Source organism: Panulirus ornatus, chromosome 10 (assembly GCF_036320965.1).
Source record: "Panulirus ornatus isolate Po-2019 chromosome 10, ASM3632096v1, whole genome shotgun sequence".
Taxonomy (NCBI): domain Eukaryota; kingdom Metazoa; phylum Arthropoda; class Malacostraca; order Decapoda; family Palinuridae; genus Panulirus; species Panulirus ornatus.
This window is the reverse complement of record NC_092233.1, coordinates 36,282,817-36,304,010: the sequence shown is the minus strand read 5'-3', so window position 1 is coordinate 36,304,010 and position 21,194 is coordinate 36,282,817. Positions and strand designations below refer to the sequence as shown.

General features: G+C 41.9%; 1 protein-coding gene across 1 annotated transcript in view; it reads left to right on the top strand.

Moving 5' to 3' along the window:
• The window catches only part of LOC139750625 (protein brunelleschi-like), a gene marked incomplete at its 5' end in the record, with an annotated part of 205,178 nt that extends 184,248 nt beyond the window's left edge, over positions 1–20,930 (top strand). Inside the window, 2 exons of the mRNA XM_071665300.1 lie at positions 19,777–20,000; positions 20,591–20,930. Of these exons, the coding sequence (XP_071521401.1) occupies positions 19,777–20,000; positions 20,591–20,782 (416 nt within the window). The remainder of the gene's footprint in view (positions 1–19,776; positions 20,001–20,590) is intronic.
• Between the last annotated feature and the right edge of the window lie 264 nt (positions 20,931–21,194).

The following is a 21,194-nucleotide window of genomic DNA, read 5'->3' as shown; positions in this document are numbered from 1 at the left end:
TCCGGCTTAGTAGCAGGTGGGTCATACTACTTCTGAGCATTTTGAGCATTATGATGAGTATCAGTCACATCAAGGTATACAACAATGGGGTTGTCAGGGTCATCAGCATGGAAAGAGTCATCTAGAAGGCTACCTGAAGCTGAAGGTATTGTGCAATACACAATATTTTTGCTTTCTGATGGGTGACATTGTTCTGTGGTTTTTTGCAAAGAACTTTATGGAATAACTTGCAGATGTTCCCCTGTTTGAGTGATGCTTGGCATTTTTGCAGAAATTCTCAGTGCATGATGTGAAACTGCATGACTTCATGAGTATTGCTGCATGACATTTTATCTTGACAAAGTGCACCATCTTTTGAAAAGCTTCACAAGCTTCTGACAAGGTGATGGCTTCTTGCAGTTCTAAATCATTGGCTTTCTCCTCTTCTTCAGATGGTTCAACCACAGTCTAGGAATCAACAGTGCTGGCTATTAAGTTAGAATCAGTGGGGATGAATGTTCCTGGAGCTCCTCAGTCAAAATAAAGTTACTCATATACTTCAGCTTTATTAATCTGTGATTGTTGGTGCTATCTTGGTACTGTCGAGAAAACTTTCAGTTGAAGCCATCAAATTCTTCCTCAGAAGAAGATCCATCCACAAACATGACAGATGGCCACAATTTCCTTCAAGCATGTTTCAGAGTGATCTCGTTTATTAACTTCCAAGCACAGGCAATGTTGTATATGGCATCTTTAATCATATACTTTGAAACTGAGTAACTGGACTGTTGAAGTTAGAATGTTATGCATAAAATACTTCTTTTAGTAACACTTAGTATTTTCAATTATTCCGTTGTCTTTAGGCTGAATTAGAGATATTGCAAAAATATTGTTAGAAATGAGCCAGCTTTCATAGGGGCGAATTGACAGTTGTAAAGAAGAATGGCCTTGGTGTCTACAGGTTTGCCAGTACTCCAAAAGTGCTGCTTCACCTCAGCCGAGAAGTTAAAAATGTAGTTTTCCATCCCACTGCTGTTCTGACCCTTATAAATCTGATAAAGATGGAAGCAGTGGCTGACTCATTTTCTGTATTTCCTTTAATGCTTTCCTGTAACTCCTCTATCCCTTAGTGCCATTTTGAAATGTAAGGATTACAAAATTATTTGATGGATAAAACTGCAATTCTCTGTATACAACCTGACTGCACGATAACTTTAGGTAGACTGAGCCTGAAACAAAGCAAGTTTACCCCCATGCTACCAAAAACAGGTGCAATATGAAATGTACCTGGTACAGCATTTGAGATTTTTTTCAATTTTTTTAATTATTAGAATTAAAAAAGAGGGCTGAGAGTAAATGTGAATGAGAGCAAGGTTTATTTGGTTTGGCAGGGTTTAGGGATGAGTTAATTGGGAGTTAAGTTTGAATAGAGAAAAATTGGAGGAAGAGAATTGTTTTTTATATATGGGAGTGGATTTGGCAGCAGATGGAACCATGGAAGCGAAAGTGAGTCACAGGGTGGGGGAGGGGGCAAGGGTTCTGGGAGCGTTGAAGAATGTGTGGAAGGCGAAAACATTATCTCAGAGAGCAAAAATGGGTATACTTGAAGGAATAGTCGTTCCAACAATGTTATTTGGGTGTGAGGCATAAGCTATACATAAGGTTGTGTGGAGGAGGGTGGATATGTTGGAAATGAAATGTTCGAGGACAGTATGTGGTGTGAGGTGGCAGTTAATGAAAGGGTAAAAGAGATATGTGTTAGTAAAAAGAGTGTTTGAGAGAGCAGAAGAGGGTGTATTGAAATGGTTTGGTCACATGGAATAAATGAGTGAGGAAAGATTGACAAAGAGGATGTGTGTGTCAGAGGTGGAGGGAACCAGAAGTGGGAGACCAAGTATGTGGTGTGAGGTGGTTTGATTGAGTAAGTAATGAAAGGGTAAAAGAGATGTGTGGTAGTAAAAAGAGTGTGTTTGAGAGAGTAGAAGAGGGTGTGTTGAAATGGTTTGGTCACATGGAATAAATGAGTGAGGAAAGATTGACGAAGAGGATATATGTGTCAGAGGTGGAGGGAACGAGAAGTGGGAGACCAAATTGGAGGTGGAAGGATGAAGTGAACAAGATTTTGAGCGATCAGGGCCTGAACATACAGGAGGGTGAAAGGCTTGCAAGGAGTAGAATGAATTGGAACGATGTAGTATACTACAGTTGATGTGCTGTCAATGGATTATACCAAGGCATTTGAAGCATCTGGGGTAAATCATGGAAAGTTTTGTGGGGCTTGGATGTCAAAAGGGAGCTGTGGTTTCACTGCATTATAGATGACAGCTAGAGACTGAGTGTGAATGAATGTGGCTTTTTTTTTCCTATCGCTACCTTGTGCATGGTGCAAGTGGTGGTAGTATGTGATAGAGTGTAAGAAAGTAAACTCTAGATTGATATGGGTAAAACTGAAATTGGATGGAGAGAGACGGGTGATTTTTGGTGCCTATACACCTGGGCATGAGAAGAAAGATCATGAGAGGCAAGTGTTTTGGGAGCAGCTGAGTGAGTGCTAGTAGTTTTGATGCACGAGACCGGGTTATAGTGATGGGTTATTTGAATGCAAGGGTGAGGAATGTGGCAGTTAAGGGAATAATTGGTGTACATGGGGTGTTCAGTGTTTTAAATGGAAAAGGTGAAGAGCTTGTAGATTTGTGTGCTGAAAAAGGACTGGTGATTGGGAATACCTGGTTTAAAAAGAGAGATATACATAAGTATACGTATCTGAGTAGGACAGATGGCCAGAGAGCATTACTGGATTATGTGTTAATTGATAGATGCGTGAAAGAGAGACTTTTGAATGTTAATGTGCTGAGAGGTGCAACTGGAGGGATGTCTGATCATTATCTTGTGGAGGCGAAGGTGAAGATTTGTATAGGTTTTCAGAAAAGAAGAGAGAATGTTGGGGTGAAGAGAGTGGTGACAGTAAGTGAGCCTGGGAGGGAGACTTGTGTGAGGAAGTACCAGGAGACATTGAGTACAGAATGGAAAAAGATGAGAGCAAAGGATGTAAGGGGAGTGGGGGAGGAATGGGATGTATTTAGGGAAGCAGTGATGGCTTGCGCAAAAGATGCTTGTGGCATGAGAAGCGAGGGAGGTGGGCAGATTAGAAAGGGTAGTGAGTGGTGGGATGAAGAAGTAAGATTATTAGTGAAAGAGAAGAGAGAGCCATTTGGACGATTTTTGCAAGGAAATAGTGTAAATGACTGGGAGATGTATAAAATAAAGAGGCAGGAGGTCAAGAAAAAGGTGCAAGAGGTGAAAAAGAGGGCAAATGAGAGTTTTAGGGAGGATAAAGAAATGTTTTGGAAGGAGGTAAATAAAGTGCGTAAGACAAGAGGACAAATGGGAACATCGTTGCAGGGGGCTAATGGGGAGGTGATAACAAGTAGTGGTGATGTGAGAAGGAGATGGATTGAGTGTTTTAAAGGTTTTTGAATGTGTTAGATGATAGAGTGACAGGTATAGGGTGTTTTGGTCAAGGTGGTGTGTGAAGTAAGAGGGTTAGGGAGAATGATTTAGTAAACAGAGAAGAGGTAGTAAAAGCTTTGCAGAAGGTGAAAGCTGGCAAGGCAGCGGGTTTGGATGGTATTGCAGTGAAATTTATTAAAAAAGGGGGTGACTGTGTTGTTGACTGGTTGGAAAGGATATTTAATGTATGTATGACTCAGGTTTGCGGCAGGGGTGTGTGATGTCTCCATGGTTGTTTAATTTGTTTATGGATGGGGTTGTAAAGGAGGTAAATGCAAGAGTCCTGGAAAGAGGGGCAAGTATGAAGTCTGTTGGGGATGAGAGAGCTTGGGAAGTGAGTCAATTGTTGTTCGCTGATGATACAGCGCTGGTGGCTGATTCATGTGAGAAACTGCAGAAGCTGGTGACTGAGTTTGGTAAAGTGTGTGGAAGAAGAAAGTTGAGAGTAAATGTGAATAAGAGCAAGGTTATTAGGTACAGTAGGGGTGAGGGTCAAGTCAATTGGGAGGTGAGTTTGAATGGAGAAAAACTGGAGGAAGTGAAGTGTTTTAGATATCTGGGAGTGGACCTGTCAGCGGATGGAACCATGGAAGCGGAAGTGGATCATAGGGTGGGGGAGGGGGCGAAAATTTTGGGAGCCTTGAAAAATGTGTGGAAGTCGAGAACATTATCTCGGAAAGCTAAAATGGGTATGTTTGAGGGAATAGTGGTTCCAACAATGCTGTATGGTTGCGAGGCGTGGGCTATGGATAGAGATGTGCGCAGGAGGATGGATGTGCTGGAAATGAGATGTTTGAGGACAATGTGTGGTGTGAGGTGGTTTGATCGAGTAAGTAACGTAAGGGTAAGAGAGATGTGTGGAAATAAAAAGAGCGTGGTTGAGAGAGCAGAAGAGGGTGTTTTGAAATGGTTTGGGCACATGGAGAGAATGAGTGAGGAGAGATTGACCAAGAGGATATATGTGTCGGAGGTGGAGGGAACGAGGAGAAGAGGGAGACCAAATTGGAGGTGGAAAGATGGAGTGAAAAAGATTTTGTGTGATCGGGGCCTGAACATGCAGGAGGGTGAAAGGAGGGCAAGGAATAGAGTGAATTGGAGTCATGTGGTATACAGGGGTTGACGTGCTGTCAGTGGATTGAAGCAAGGCATGTGAAGCGTCTGGGGTAAACCATGGAAAGCTGTGTAGGTATGTATATTTGTGTGTGTGGACGTGTGTATGTACATGTGTATGGGGGGGGGGGTTGGGCCATTTCTTTCGTCTGTTTCCTTGCGCTACCTCGCAAACGCGGGAGACAGCGACAAAGTATAAAAAAAAAAAAAAAAAAAAAAAAAAAAAATGACTCATGGTGATGTGCCTGAGGATTGGCAGAATTAATGCATAGTGCCATTGTGCAAAGGCAAAGGGGATAAAGGTGAGTGCTCAAATTACAGAGGTATAAGTTTGTTGAGTATTCCTGGGAAATTATATGGGAGGGTATTGATTGAGAGGGTGAAAGTATGCACAGAGCATCAGATTGGGGAAGAGCAGTATGGTTCCAGAAGTGGTAGAGGAAGTGTGTATCAGGTGTTTGCTTTGAAGAATGTATGTGAGAAATACTTAGAAAAGCAAATGGATTGGTATGTAGCATTTACGGATCTGGAGAAGGCATATGATAGAGTTGATAGAGATGCTCTGTGGAAGGTATTAGGAATATATGGTGACGGAGGCAAGTTGCTAGAAGCGGTGAAAAGTTTTTATCGAGGATGCAAGGCATGTGTACGAGTTGGAAGAGAGGAAAGTGATTGGTTCTCAGTGAATGTAGGTTTATGGCAGGGGTGTGTGATGTCTCCATGGTTGTTTAATTTGTTTATGGATGGAGTTGTTAGGGAGGTGAATGCAACAGTTTTGGAGAGAGGGGCAAGTATGTAGTCTGTTGTAGATGAAAGGGCTGGGGAAGTGAGTCAGTTGTTGTTTGCTGATGATACAACACTGGTGGTTGATTCGGGTGAGAAACTGCAGAAGCTGGTGAGTGATTTTGGTAAAGTGTGTGAAAGAAGAAAGCTGAGAGTAATTGTGAATAAGAGCAAGGTTATTAGGTACAGTAAGGTTGAGGGACAAGTCAATTGAAGTTTGAATGGAGAAAAAGTGGAGGAAGTGAAGTGTTTTAGATACCTGGGAATGGATATGGCAGCGGATGGAACCATGGAAGTGGAAGTGAGTCACAGGGTGGGGGAGGGAGCAAAAAATCTGGGAGCGTTGAAGAATGTGTGGAAGATGAGAATATTATCTTGGAAAGCAGAATGGGCTGTAGATAGAGTTGTGGGGAGGATAGTGGATGTGTTGGAAATGAGATGTTTGAGGACAATATGTGGTGTGAGGTGGTTTGATTGAGTAAGTAATGAAAGGGTAAGAGAGATATGTGGTAATAAGAGGAGTGTGGTTGGTAGAGCAGAGGAGGGTGTTTTGAAATGGTTTGGTCACATGGAGAGAATGAGTGAGGAAAGATTGACCAAGAGGATATATGTGTCAGAGGAGGAGGGAAGAAGGAGAAGTGGGAGACCAAATTGGAGGTGGAAGGATGGAGTGAAAAAATTTTGAGCGATGTGTTCCTGAACATGCAGGAGGGTGAAAGGCTTGCAAGGAACATAGTGATTTAGAACAATGTGGTATACCGGGGTTGATGTACTGTCAGTGGATTGAACCAGGGCATGTGAAGTGTCTGGGGTAAACCTCAGAAAGTTTTGTGGGGCCTGGATGTGGAAAGGGAGCTGTGGTTTCAGTGCATTACACATGACAGCTAGAGACTGATTGAGTGTGAACGAATGTGGTCTTTGTTTTCTTTTCCTAGTGCTACCTCGAGCACATGTGGGGAGAGGGGGGTGTGCCATTTCATGTGTGGTGGGGTGGGGAGGGGAATAAATAAAGGCAGCAAGTATGAATTATTTACATATGTATATATGTATATGTCTCTGTATGTTTTGTTACGAACTCAGTGCTTATTCGAGCAAGGTCGCCAGTAACATATATATGTTACAAATACTATATTGATCCTTATCTTTGCAAGGACGTTAGATTTGTTATATTGCACAGTTCAGGATAACGCTATCTTAACATTATGGGATTAAAACAAACACAACGTTATGGGATTAAAACAAACACCAAGGTTAGAATTACTTATAATGAAAGAATTCAAATGTACAAGGTGAACACATAAATCAGGCATGAATCATTTATGTTAACACTGAACATGAGTTTAACATTTAACATGAGTTAACATTCCAGATAAGATTTCAAACCAGGAGATCTCTTTCCTTTGTGACCCTTTGTTCAATAACATTACACTTAGTTAGACCTGACGTGACACAGTAAACATCATCGTTACACTTAGCTTAACCTGACGTGACACAGTAAACATCATCATTACACTTAGCTAAACCTGACGTGACACAGTAAACATCATCGTTACACTTAGCTAAACCTGACGTGACACAGTAAACATCATCGTTACACTTAGTTAAACTTGACGTGACACAGTAAACATCATCGTTACACTTAGCTAAACCTGATGTGACACAGTAAACCTCATCGTTACACTTAGCTAAACCTGACGTGACACAGTAACATCTTACAAACTAGGGCAGTGGTGGCTACAGGGTTCGAGACAGGGAAATCCTACATTACCTTGCTGGGCTCGGGACTGGTGAAGGAATCAACTCCCAGACGATCGTCTGAGCCTTTTAAGTGAAGGATCAGCAAGGCAGGAACAGCTAGCCACGCCTTGACCCGCCACCTAATTCTACAATAGGTCAGAATGACACAATTGCCCTTGATAGGTCAAAAGACTGATTGTCACGCCCTCATCTTGACGTGATTGGCTGAAGGAGGCTTAAGGTCCGGCCTACATATGGCGTGGATTCAAATTCCTTTGTTCCTTTGTCCATGGCAGCAGCGAACGTACGGGATGACATACCCCGCAGCTGGCCCCACGCCTTGACCTGATGCCGTTGACAAGGGTTTGGGTGCTAGAGGACTGGTCAACATCTGCTTCAAAACATAATTACTAAGGCAATTAACATGGTCAGGGAAGTGAGATCCGAGCCGATACCAATCACACCCTACACCAAGGCACACCACATACAGAGACACACCATACACATATATACGAGCATGTGGGCACACACACGTGTTCGTAACAGTATATATATGTATACATTGAAATTTATAAGTATGTATATGTGCGTCTGTGGATGTGGATGTGGGCCATTCTCTCATCTGTTTCCTTGCGCTACCTTGCTAACGTGGGAGACAGCGACAAAGTATGATACATGAATATGAATATATAGGGGATAGGGGAGAAAAAATACTTCCCACGTATTCCCTGCGTTTCGTAGAAGGCGGCTAAAAGGGAAGGGAGTGGGGGGGCTCGATAGCCTCCCATCTTGTTTTTTTTTAATTTTCCAAAAGAAGGAACAGAGAAGGGGACCAGGTGAGGATATTCCCTCAAAGGCCCAGTCCTCTGTTCTTAATGCTACCTCGCTAACTTGGGAAATGGCGAATAGTATGAAAGAAAAAAGAAAAAGTGTGTGGTAAAGTGTGTGAAAGAAGAAAGTTAAGAGTAAATGTGAATAAGAGCAAGGTTATTAGGTACAGTAGGGTTGAGGGTCAAGTCAATTGGGAGGTAAGTTTGAATGGAGCAAAACTGGAGGAAGTAAAGTGTTTTAGAGATCTGGGAGTGGATCTGGCAGCGGATGGAACCATGGAAGCGGAAGTGGTCATAGGGTGGGGGAGGGGGCGAAAATCCTGGGAGCCTTGAAGAATGTGTGGAAGTCGAGAACATTATCTTGGAAAGCAAAAATGGGTATGTTTGAAGGAATAGTGGTTCCAACAATGTTGTATGGTTGCGAGGCGTGGGCTATGGATAGAGTTGTGCACAGGAGGATGGATGTGCTGGAAATGAGATGTTTGAGGACAATGTGTGGTGTGAGGTGGTTTGATCGAGTAAGTGGAAATAAAAAGAGCGTGGTTGAGAGAGCAGAAGAGGGTGTTTTGAAATGGTTTGGGCACATGGAGAGAATGAGTGAGGAAAGATTGACCAAGAGGATATATGTGTCTGAGGTGGAGGGAACGAGGAGAAGTGGGAGACCAAATTGGAGGTGGAAAGATGGAGTGAAAAAGATTTTGTGTGATCGGGGCCTATACATGCAGGAGGGTGAAAGGAGGGCAAGGAATAGAGTGAATTGGATTGATGTGGTATACCGGGGTTGACGTGCTGTCAGTGGATTGAATCAGGGCATGTGAAGCGTCTGGGGTAAACCATGGAAAGCTGTGTAGGTATGTATATTTGCGTGTGTGGACGTGTATGTATATACATGTGTATGGGGGTGGGTTGGGCCATTTCTTTCGTCTGTTTCCTTGCACTACCTCGCAAACGCGGGAGACAGCGACAAAGCAAAAAAAAAAAAGAATATATATATATATATATATATATATATATATATATATATATATATATATATATATATATATTATATGGTTTACCCCAGACGCTTCACATGCCCTGGTTCAATCCATTGACAGCATGTCGACCCCGGTATACCACATCGTTCCAATTCACTCTATTCCTTGCACACCTTTCCCCCTCCTGCATGTTCAGGCCCCAATCACTCAAAGTCTTTTTCACTCCATCTTTCCACCTCCAATTTGGTCTTCCACTTCTCCTCGTTCCCTCCACCTCTGACACATATATCCTCTTGGTCAGTCTCTCCTCATTCATTCTCTCCATGTGACCAAACCATTTCAAAACACCCTCTTCTGCTCTCTCAACCACAGTCTTTTTATTACCACACAGCTCTCTTATCCTATTATTACTTACTGGATCAAACCACCTCACACCACATAATGTCCTCAAACATCTCACTTCCAGCACATCCACCCTCCTGCGCACAACTATCCATAGCCCACGCCTCGCAACCATACAACATCGTTGGACCACTATTCCTTCAAACATACCCATTTTTGCTTTCCGAGATAATGTTTTTGACTTCCACACATTCTTCAAGGCTCCCAGAATTTTTGCCCCCTCCTTCAGCGTATGATTCACTTCCGCTTCCATTGTTCCATCCACTGCCAAATCCACTCCCAGATATCTAAAACACTTCACTTCCTCCAGTTTTTCTCCATTCAAACTTACCTCCCAACTGACTTGACCCTCAACCCTACTGTACCTAATAACCTTGCCCTTATTCACATTTACTCTCAACTTTCTTCTTTCACACACTTTACCAAACTCAGTCACCAGCTTCTGCAGTTTCTCACATGAATCAGCCACCAGCGTTGTATCATCAGCAAACAACAAACGACTCACTTCCCAAGCTCTTTCATCCACAACAGACTGCATACTTGCCCCTCTTTCAAAACTCTTGCATTCACCTCCCTAACAACCTCATCCATAAACAAATTAAACAACCATGGAGACATCACACACCCCTGCCGCAAACCTACATTCACTGAGAACCAATCACTTTCCTCTCTTCCTACACGTACACATGCCTTACATCCTCGATAAAAACTTTTCACTGCTTCTAACAACTTGCCTCCCACACCATATATTCTTAATACCTTCCACAGAGCATCCCTATCAACTCTGTCATATGCCTTCTCCAGATCCATAAATGCTACATACAAATCCATTTGTTTTTCTAAGTATTTCTCACATACATTCTTCAAAGCAAACACCTGATCCACACATCCTCTACCACTTCTGAAACCACACTGCTCTTCCCCAATCTGATGCTCTGCACATGCCTTCACCCTCTCAATCAGTACCCTCCCATATAATTTCCCAGGAATACTCAACAAACTTATACCTCTGTAATTTGAGCACTCACTCTTATCCCCTTTGCCTTTGTACAATGGCACTATGCAAACATTCCGCCAATCCTCAGGCACCTCACCATGAATCATACATGCATTAAATAACCTTACCAACTAGTCAACAATACAGTCACCCCCTTTTTTAATAAATTCCACTGCAATACCATCCAAACCTGCTGAGTTGCTGGCTTTCATCTTCCGCAAAGCTTTTACTACCTCTTCTCTGTTTACCAAATCATTTTCCCTAAGCCTCTAACTTTGCACACCACCTCGACCAAAACACCCTATATCTGCCACTGTATCATGAAACACATTCAACAAACCTTCAATATACTCACTCCATCTCCTTCTCACATCACCACTACTTGTTATCACCTCCCCATTTGCCCCCTTCACTGAAGTTCCCATTTGTTCCCTTGTCTTATGCACTTTATTTACCTCCTTACGAAACATCTTTTTATTCTCCCTAAAATTTAATGATACTCTCTCACCCCAACTCTCATTTGCCCTCTTTTTCACCTCTTGCACCTTTCTCTTGACCTCCTGTCTCTTTCTTTTATACATCTCCCAGTCATTTGCATTTTTCCCTGCAAAAATTGTCCAAATGCCTCTTTCTTCTCTTTCACTTGTAATCTTCCTTCTTCATCCCACCACTCACTACCCTTTCTAATCTGCCCACCTCCCACGTTTCTCATGCCACAAGCATCTTTTGCACAAGCCATCACTGCTTCTCTAAATTCATCCCATTCCTCCCCCACTCCCCTTATGTCCTTTGATCTCACGTTTTTCTATTCTGTACTCATTCTCTCCTGGTAGTTCCTCACACAAGTCTCCTTCCCAAGTTCACTTACTCTCACCACTCTTTTCACCCCAACATTCTCTCTTCTTTTCTGAAAACCTCAACAAATCTTCACCTTAGCCTCCAGAAGATAATGATCAGACATCCCTCCAGTTGCACCTCTCAGCACATTAACATGCAAAACTCTCGCTTTTGCGCGCCTATCAATTAACATGTAATCCAATAATGCTCTCTGGCCATCTCTCCTACTTACATATGTATACTTATGTATCTCTCTCTTTTTAGACCAAGTATTCCCAATCATCAGTCCTTTTTCAGCACATAAATCTACAAGCTCCTAACCATTTCCATTTACAACACTGAACACCCCATGTACACCAATTATTCCCTCAACTGCCACATTACTCACCTTTGCATTCAAATCACCCATCACTATAACCCGGTCTCGTGCATCACAACTACTAACACACTCACTCATCTGCTCCCAAAACACTTGCCTCTCATGATCTTTCTTCTCATGCCCATGTGCATATGCACCAATAATCACCCATCTCTCTCCATCCACTTTCAGTTTTACCCATATCAATCTAGAGTTTACTTTCTTACACTCTATCACATACTCCCAGCACTCTCATTTCAGGAGTAGTGCTACTCCTTCCCTTGCTCTTGTCCTCTCACTAACCCCTGACTTTACTCCCAAGACATTCCCAGACCACTCTTCCCCTTTACCCTTGAGCTTCATTTCACTCAGAGCCAAAATATCCAGGTTCCTCTCCTCAAACATACTACCTATCTCTCCTTTTTTCTCATCTTTGTTACATCCACACACATTTAGACACCCCAATCTGAGCCTTCGAGGAGGATGAACACTCCCCACGTGACTCCTTCTTATGTTTCCCCTTTTAGAAAGTTAAAATACAAGGAGGGGAGGGTTTCCAGGCCCCTGCTCCCGTCCCCATTAGTCACCTTCTACGACACATGAGGAATGCGTGGGAGGTATTCTTACTCCCCTATCCACAGGTATTATTATTATTATTATTCATTTATTTATTTTCATCTATTTATTTTGCTTTGTCGCTGTCTCCCGCGTTAGCGAGGTAGTACAAGAAAACAGATGAAAGAATGGCCCAACCCACCCACATACACATGTATATACATACACATCCACACACGCAATTATACATACCTATACATCTCAATGTGTACATATATACCCACACAGACATATACATATATACCCATGTACATAATTCATACTGTCTGCCTTTATTCGTTCCTATCGCCACCCTGCCACACATGGAATAACAGCACCCTCCCCCCCATGTGTGCAGGGGTAGTGCTAGGAAAAGACAACAAAGGCCCCATTCGTTCACACTCAGTCTCTAGCTGTCATGTAATAATGCACTGAAACCACAGCTCCCTTTACACATCCAGCCCCCCCCAGAACTTTCCATGGTTTACCCCAAACGCTTCACATGCCCTGGTTCAATCCATTGACAGCACATCGACCCCGGTATAGCACATCGTTCCAATTCACTCTATTCCTTGCACCCTTTCACCCTCCAGCATGTTCAGTCCCCGATCACTCAAAATATTTTTCACTCCATCTTTCCACCTCCAATTTGGTCTCCCACTTCTTCTCGTTCCCTCCACCTCAGACACATATATCCTCTTGGTCAATCTTTCTTCACTCATTCTCTCCATGTGACCAAACCATTTCAAAAGACCCTCTTCTGCTCTCCCAACCACAATCTTTTTATTTCCACACATCTCTCATACCCTTACATTACTTACTCGATCAAACCACCTCACACCACATATTGTCCTCAAACATCTCATTTCCAGCACATCCACCCTCCTGCACACAACTCTATCCATAGCCCATGCCTCGCAGCCATACAGCATTGTTGGAACCACTGTTCCTTCAAACATACCCATTTTTGCTTTCCGCGATAATGTTCTCAACTTCCAAACATTCTTCAAGGCTCCCAGAATTTTCGCCCCCTCCCCCACCGTATGATTCACTTCCACTTCCATGGTTCCATCCGCTGCCAGATCCACTCCCAGATATCTAAAACACTTTACTTCCTCCAGTTTCTCTCCATTCAAACTTCCCTCCCAATTGACTTGACCCTCAACCCTACTGTACCTAATAACCTTGCTCTTATTCACATTTACTCTTAACTTTCTTCTTTCACACACTTTACCAAACTCAGTCACCAGCTTCTGCAGTTTCTCACATGAATAAGCCACCAGTGCTGTATCATCAGCGAACAACAACTGACTCACTTCCGAAGCTCTCTCATCCACAACAGACTTCATACTTGCCCCTCTTCCCAAAACTCTTGCATTCACCTCCCTAACAACCTCATCCATAAACAAATTAAACAACCATGGAGACATCACACACCCCTGCCGCAAACGTACATTCACTGAGAACCAATCACTTTCCTCTCTTCCTACACGTACACATGCCTTACATCCTCGATAAAAACTTTTCACTATAACAAATTGCCTCCCACACCATATATTCTTAATACCTTCCACAGAGCATCTCTATCAACTCTATCATATGCCTTCTCCAGATCCATAAATGCTACATACAAATCCATTTGCTTTTCTAAGTATTTCTCACATACATTCTTCAAAGCAAACACCTGATCCACACATCCTCTACCACTTCTGAAATCACACTAGTATTCCCCAATCTGATGCTCTGTACATGCCTTCACCCTCTCAGTCAGTACCCTCCCATATAATTTACCAGGAATACTCAACAAACTTATACCTCTGTAATTTGAGCACTCACTCTTATCCCTTTGCCTTTGTACAATGGCACTATGCAAGCATTCTGCCAATCCTCAGGCACCTCACCATGAATCATACATACATTAAATAACCTTACCAACCAGTCAACAATACAGTCACCCCGTTTTTTAATAAATTCCACTGCAATACCATCGAAACCCACTGCCTTGCTGGCTTTCATCTTCTGCAAAGCTTTTACTACCTCTTCTCTGTTTACCAAATCATTTTCCCTAACCCTCTCACTTTGCACATCACCTCGACCAAAACATCCTATATCTGCCACTCTATCATCAAATACATTCAACAAACCTTCAAAATACTCGCTCCATCTCCTTCTCACATCACCACTACTTGTTATCACCTCCCCATTAGCCCCCTTCACTGAAGTTCCCATTTGCTCCCTTGTCTTACGCACTTTATTTACCTCCTTTCAAAACATCTTTTTATTCTCCCTAAAATCTAATGATATTCTCTCACCCCATCTCTCATTTGCCCTCTTTTTCACCTTTTGCACCTTTCTCTTGACCTCCTGCCTCTTTCTTTTATACATCTCCCAGTCATTTGCATTTTTTCCCTGCAAGAATTGTCCAAATGCCTCTCTCTTCTCTTTCACCAATAATCTTACTTCTTCATCCCACTACTCACTACCCTTTCTAATTAACCCACCTCCCACTCTTCTCATGCCATAAGCTTCCCTAAATATGTCCCATTCCTCCCCCACTCCTCTTACCTCCTTTCTTCTCACCTTTTTCCATTCTGTACTCAGTCTTTCCTGGTACTTCCTCACACAAGTCTCCTTCCCAAGCTCACTTACTCTCACCACTCTCTTCACCCCAACATTCTCTCTTCTTTTTTGAAAACCCCTACAAATCTTCACCTTCGCCTCCACAAGATAATGATCAGACATCCCTCCAGTTGCACCTCTCAGCACATTAACATCCAATAGTCTCTCTTTCGCACGCCTATCAATTAACACATAATCCAACAACGCTCTCTGGCCATTTCTCCTATTTACATATGTATACTTATGTATATCTCGCTTTTTTAAACCAGGTATTCCCAATCACCAGTACTTTTTCAGCACATAAATCTACAAGCTCTTCACCATTTCCACTTACAACACTGAACACCCCATGTATACCAATTATTCCCTCAACTGCCACATTACTCACCTTTGCATTCAGATCACCCATCACTATAACCCGGTATTGTGCACCAAAATCACTACCCATCACTATAACCCGGTATTGTGCACCAAAATCACTAACACACTGATTCAGCTGCTCCCAAAAGACTTGCCTCTCATGATCTTTCTTCTCATGCCCAGGTGCATATGCACCAATAATCACCCATCTCTCTCCATCAACTTTCAGTTTTACCCATATCAATCTAGAATTTACTTTTTTACACTCTATCACATACTCCCACAACTCCTGTTTCAGGAGTAGTGCTACTCATTCCCTTGCTCTCGTCTTCTCACTAACCCCTGACTTTACTCCCAAGACATTCGCAAACCACTCTTCCCCTTTACTCTTGAGCTTCGTTTCACTCAGAGCCAAAACATCGAGGTTCCTTTCCTCAAAGATACTACCTATCTCTCCTTTTTTCTCATCTTGGTTACATCCACACACATTTAGACATCCCAATCTGAGCCTTCGAGGAGGATGAGCACTCCTTGCGTGACTCCTTATGTTTCCCCTTTTTTTTTTCTTTTTTTTATACTTTGTCGCTGTCTCCCGCGTTTGCGAGGTAGCGCAAGGAAACAGACGAAAAAAATGGCCCAAACCCCCCCATACACATGTATATACATACGTCCACACACGCAAATATACATACCTACACAGCTTTCCATGGTTTACCCCAGACGCTTCACATGCCTTGATTCAATCCACTGACAGCACGTCAACCCCGGTATACCACATCGCTCCAATTCACTCTATTCCTTGCCCTCCTCTCACCCTCCTGCATGTTCAGGCCCCGATCACACAAAATCTTTTTCACTCCATCTTTCCACCTCCAATTTGGTCTCCCTCTTCTCCTTGTTCCCTCCACCTCCGACACATATATCCTCTTGGTCAATCTTTCCTCACTCATTCTCTCCATGTGCCCAAACCACTTCAAAACACCCTCTTCTGCTCTCTCAACCATGCTCTTTTTATTTCCACACATCTCTCTTACCCTTACGTTGCTCACTCGATCAAACCACCTCACACCACACATTGTCCTCAAACATATCATTTCCAGCACATCCATCCTCCTGCGCACAACTCTATCCATAGCCCACGCCTCGCAACCATACAACATTGTTGGAACCACTATTCCTTCAAACATACCCATTTTTGCTTTCCGAGATAATGTTCTCGACTTCCACACATTCTTCAGGGCCCCCAGAATTTTCGCCCCCTCCCCCACCCTATGATCCACTTCCGCTTCCATGTTTCCATCCGCTGCCAGATCCACTCCCAGATATCTAAAACACTTCACTTCCTCCAGTTTTTCTCCATTCATACTCACCTCCCAATTGACTTGACCCTCAACCCTACTGTACCTAATAACCTTGCTCTTATTCACATTTACTCTTAACTTTCTTCTTCCACACACTTTACCAAACTCAGTCACCAGCTTCTGCAGTTTCTCACATGAATCAGCCACCAGCGCTGTATCATCAGCGAACAACAACTGACTCACTTCCCAAGCTCTCTCATCCCCAACAGACTTCATACTTGCCCCTCTTTCCAAAACTCTTGCATTTACCTCCCTAACAACCCCATCCATAAACAAATTAAACAACAATGGAGACATCACACACCCCTGCCGCAAACCTACATTCACTGAGAACCAATCACTTTCCTCTCTTCCTACACGTACACATGCCTTACATCCTCGATAAAAACTTTTCACTGCTTCTAACAACTTTCCTCCCACACCATATATTCTTAATACCTTCCACAGTTAAAATACAAGGAGGGGAGGGTCTCTGGCACCCCGCTCCCGTCCCCTTTAGTAGCCTTCTACGACAAGTTAGGAATGCGTGGGAAGTATTATTTCTCCCGTATCCCCAGGGATAGGGGAGAAAGAATGATAATAATAAAAATTATTATTATTATTATTATTATTATTATTATTATTATTATTATTATTATTATTATTATTATTATTTTTATTATTTTCTTTTATTACTTTTAACTGCCATCTCCTGCATTATTGAGGTAGCGCAAGAAAAGAGTTGAGAAATGGCCCAACCCATTCACATACACATGTACATACATAAACGCCCACACACGCACATACACATACAAACATACCAATACTTTTCAGCATATACATACATATACATACATAGACCTATACATATATACACATGTACATATCCATCCATTCCTGTTGCCACCCTGCCACATAAGAAATAGCATTCCCCCCTCTAGCGAGGCAACACCAGGAACAGACAAAAAAAAGGCCACTTTTGTTCACACTCAGTCTCTGGCAGTCATCTGTAATGCACTGAAACCACAGCTCCCTTTCCACATCCAGGCCCCACAGACCTTTCCATGGTTTACCCCACTCATATCTCTCTAGTGTTAGGTGCAGGAGCAGGTGCAACAGATGCTTTGTGTATAGATTAGAAATTTAGCACCAGATTTATCTTCAACCTATTTCATCATTGAGGAAGGTTTTAATGCAGTTTTCAGGGCTTAGTAATGCTGATGGCCCCCAGGTGGGACAAACAACCTTGGTACCAGAGACTCCTTCAGCTGTGCCGTTCACCTTAGCCTTTATATTGGGTTTTTCTACATTAATTCAGTTTTTACTGGACCCCAGCCTCAAGTTCTAGAATCTGGAATTTATATGTATGGATTTTTTCAAACACTTCCACAGGTAGAGTTTTGGAGAACACCTAACACATGAACTTTAACGTAGCATTTGCCCTTCTTCCCATGTTATTACCGATTGGTCTGATAGACATCAATGTCTTCTTTGAAGAATCTGATGTTTGAGAAGGGCCTAAGCCTTGTGTTCAAAGTTCTCTAGCCTTTAGCACAAGAACAAGGCTAGTAAAACTAATGCCTCTCATAAGAGTGCCTCACAAGAACAGTCTTGGTATTCCACATGCAGCTCAATCACAAGTTTTGAATATTCTTAAACCTTTTACAGTCTATTAGTTTTCCTGCAGTGTAGCTCTTAAATATCTTTTGTAGACTTTTTAACCATTTTTTAGCCTTGGGCTCTTGGACTCAGTGATTAGAGTTAATGAATTGGACACAATTTCCAGAGACAGTATCTTTTTGTCTACAATGAAAATTTCTTATTAAGTTAAATCTAAACCCCCTTTTCTGGCAAAGAATGAAATGATTGAACATAGAAATAGCCCTTGCCCAGTTCAGTCTCAGAGAAATTTTCATTAGACTTTACCATGGGGATCATTAGTGTGCACCCTTGTCCTTGAAACTCCTCTTTGTGAGAAATATTTCAACTTTGTTTGAGGAACTCATTTTATTTGCTCAGCCTGGGTATATGCTAGAACACATGATGTGAGAAGATGGCCTCTACCTTGGCCTTCCTCAGAAATAATTGATTAGAGAAAATAAAGAGACAGGTTTTTGTCACTCTGCTTCTACTTTCATCAGATGGCACCCCTTTTGACGTTCCAAATCTACCTACCCTCGGTGCCTTTGGGGATTCCTCCTTGAGGAAGGTTGGATTCCAGTGTTCCACCATTTACCGTTTAAGGCATTTTGTTTTTCACTTGTGTTTAGTCATGTATGAAAGTTTTACTCTGACTTCTTGTCCTTGAAGTGGATATGCTCTAATGCTCTTTATGTGGGTGTGCTATTATACTTGTGGGTCAGACTGCAGAGGAGAGAAATGTAGGTTTTGAAAAATTTAAAAACCTTTTCTCCTCACAATGGTATGCTATGAAGAATTTTTCCTGGTTTTCTTACCCTGCACTTCCTTTCCCTCCTATTTTGAAAAATTATTTCTTCATATCTTTGATAGCCTCCTAGAGTTGACACCCATGATCTACATATTTGTTACCTTTGAGTGGTAGAAAGGGATTAGGTTGATGATGTCATCCCATTGGCAGTCATTGATTGGTCAAGAGCAGGCCTGAATAACAAGCAAGCAGCTGTTAACACCTAAGGTGGTTCACAAACAATGAATGAAGGCTGGTGCATCCTTACTGGAATAGTGAGGTTTAGGAGGGTGTTGACCCCCATGATTCCATGGGCAATATACCTCATGCTTGGAGTACACTGACTCAAATGGAATTTTTTTTCTCAGTCTACTTTTATTTTCTTTTATCTGCCACTGGGTTTGTTTGTTATTAATCTTTGATTTTCTCTCTTCATATCAGCCACTTTTATGGTCTTTTTCAAATTCACTGTGGTCAAAAGGCTTAACATTTTTCATAGGTCTTCTTACATAGTTCATATTCCTAAAAACTTGAATGTTGTTTCTTGTATTAGTCTGAAATATCTGTTTCTAGTTTTGGTCTGGTTTTTAAAGGTTTTATGCATCCTCACTTTTTCCCATTGTTATGATTTTTTGTATAATTGTCCATTATCAATTTCTGTGAGAGTCCTGATGTTACCCAAATCCTTTCTAAAGGCCCATGCAGCCCAAAGCTGCACTATTTCCAGTAGCTGGGAAATGTAGACTCATTTGGAGTTAGAAATTCTTTAATGAGACTGTATTTTCAATGATACAGCCTCCCCAAAGGTGACTTTTCACTCGCTGTGTAACCATGAGCAAGAGGTGTCCAGTAACACCAATTATCTGTATTAGACAAATTGATACCAATGATAAAAGAATCTTTTTGCTTTTCCAGATGTACAAGTAGATGGGCAAGATGTAATTGGGGGAACAGAAAATAGTGGTGTGGTTGGGCAGACTTTAGAATTAAGAGTTGGAATAACCAATACCAGTGGAGCTCCCCTCCCTCCTCTCAGTCTTCGGATTACTGCCTTTCAAGATCATCAGAACGGCCATCTCAACTACCGTTTAGATGCAAAAATGACCACTACAGGAGCCACTAAGATGACTACTCCTCAGGTGACACTCTTGTTCAATGAATCACGTGTAATAACCAGAATGTTATCATTTGCAATAACCACTGCATAACATCAGGATATTGATGAAGGATAAATGAGAAGATGGATGGGAAATATGAATTTAGAAAGATCTGCAAAAGCTTTTATTAACAGCTTCAGATGGGGAGAAAACAGGAGAAATGATACATGTTGAAGCAGAAATTAATTTAAAGTGACTTTCTCCTCAGCAGTAATTTTGTAGGTATAAAGATAGAAGAGGGTAATGACCTGTTGATTGGAGATTAGTATTTGTCTTTATCTTGGTATATTATTTCTTTTGGATGATAGCATATGCATCTCTCCTTTAGTCAGTGTAATAATTTATCTCGCATTCCCTAGTGTTTTCATGTTTTACTTTATTCCTGTACTGGCACACTTATTCCCCCATTTTGTTGTAATTCTCAGTGTTAGGATCCTGCTGCTTTTATTGGATGAGACTGCCAAAAATGCATTCCTCAAGCTTCCTGTTTCAGCGCAGAGAGATCATTTTTACAAGTCAAAGCTCATTCTCTGTAAATTTCCTATTAATTTTTCTTTTCTAATGTATTTCAGCTTGCTGAAGGAGAAGAGTTCAGGCACTGCTGTGGACTTGTATTCTTCACAGCAGGAGTTTACAAGGTGGAGATGACATGCTCTCCAGCAGCAGCAGTTTCCCAAACATCATTTTATGAAAATGTCACTCCAGCATATCAGCATGCTTGGAAGTTTGCTCCACCATTGGAAATCACAGTAACTGATGTGTAAGTTTGGTGCTATGTAATCAGAGAAAGTATGTAGTAAGCTCATATGACTAGTTAAATTGTTATGATTTAGAATGGTACCTCATATCTGGGAGACAGTTAGTCAACATTGTTTAAATGTCATATAAAAAGGAATATCCCTAACAGACACAGAACAGACCCAGTCATGCATTGTACCCACACCCCCTCATAAGTAGTCCTTGCATTCTCTCTCAATATGTAATCATACTTATATATACAGTACATTTTGCAAGTAGCCACACTACCCGGATGCTGGTGAGAAATTTCAGACAGCAGTATTTCAGTGGCATGATATCAGTATTATAGTAGTGGTCTTCCCAGTGAAACATCTCATCATCACTACCATTAAGTGCTGAGTTGTTGAACTTTGTAGAGGTACTAGTTTTGCCTAATAT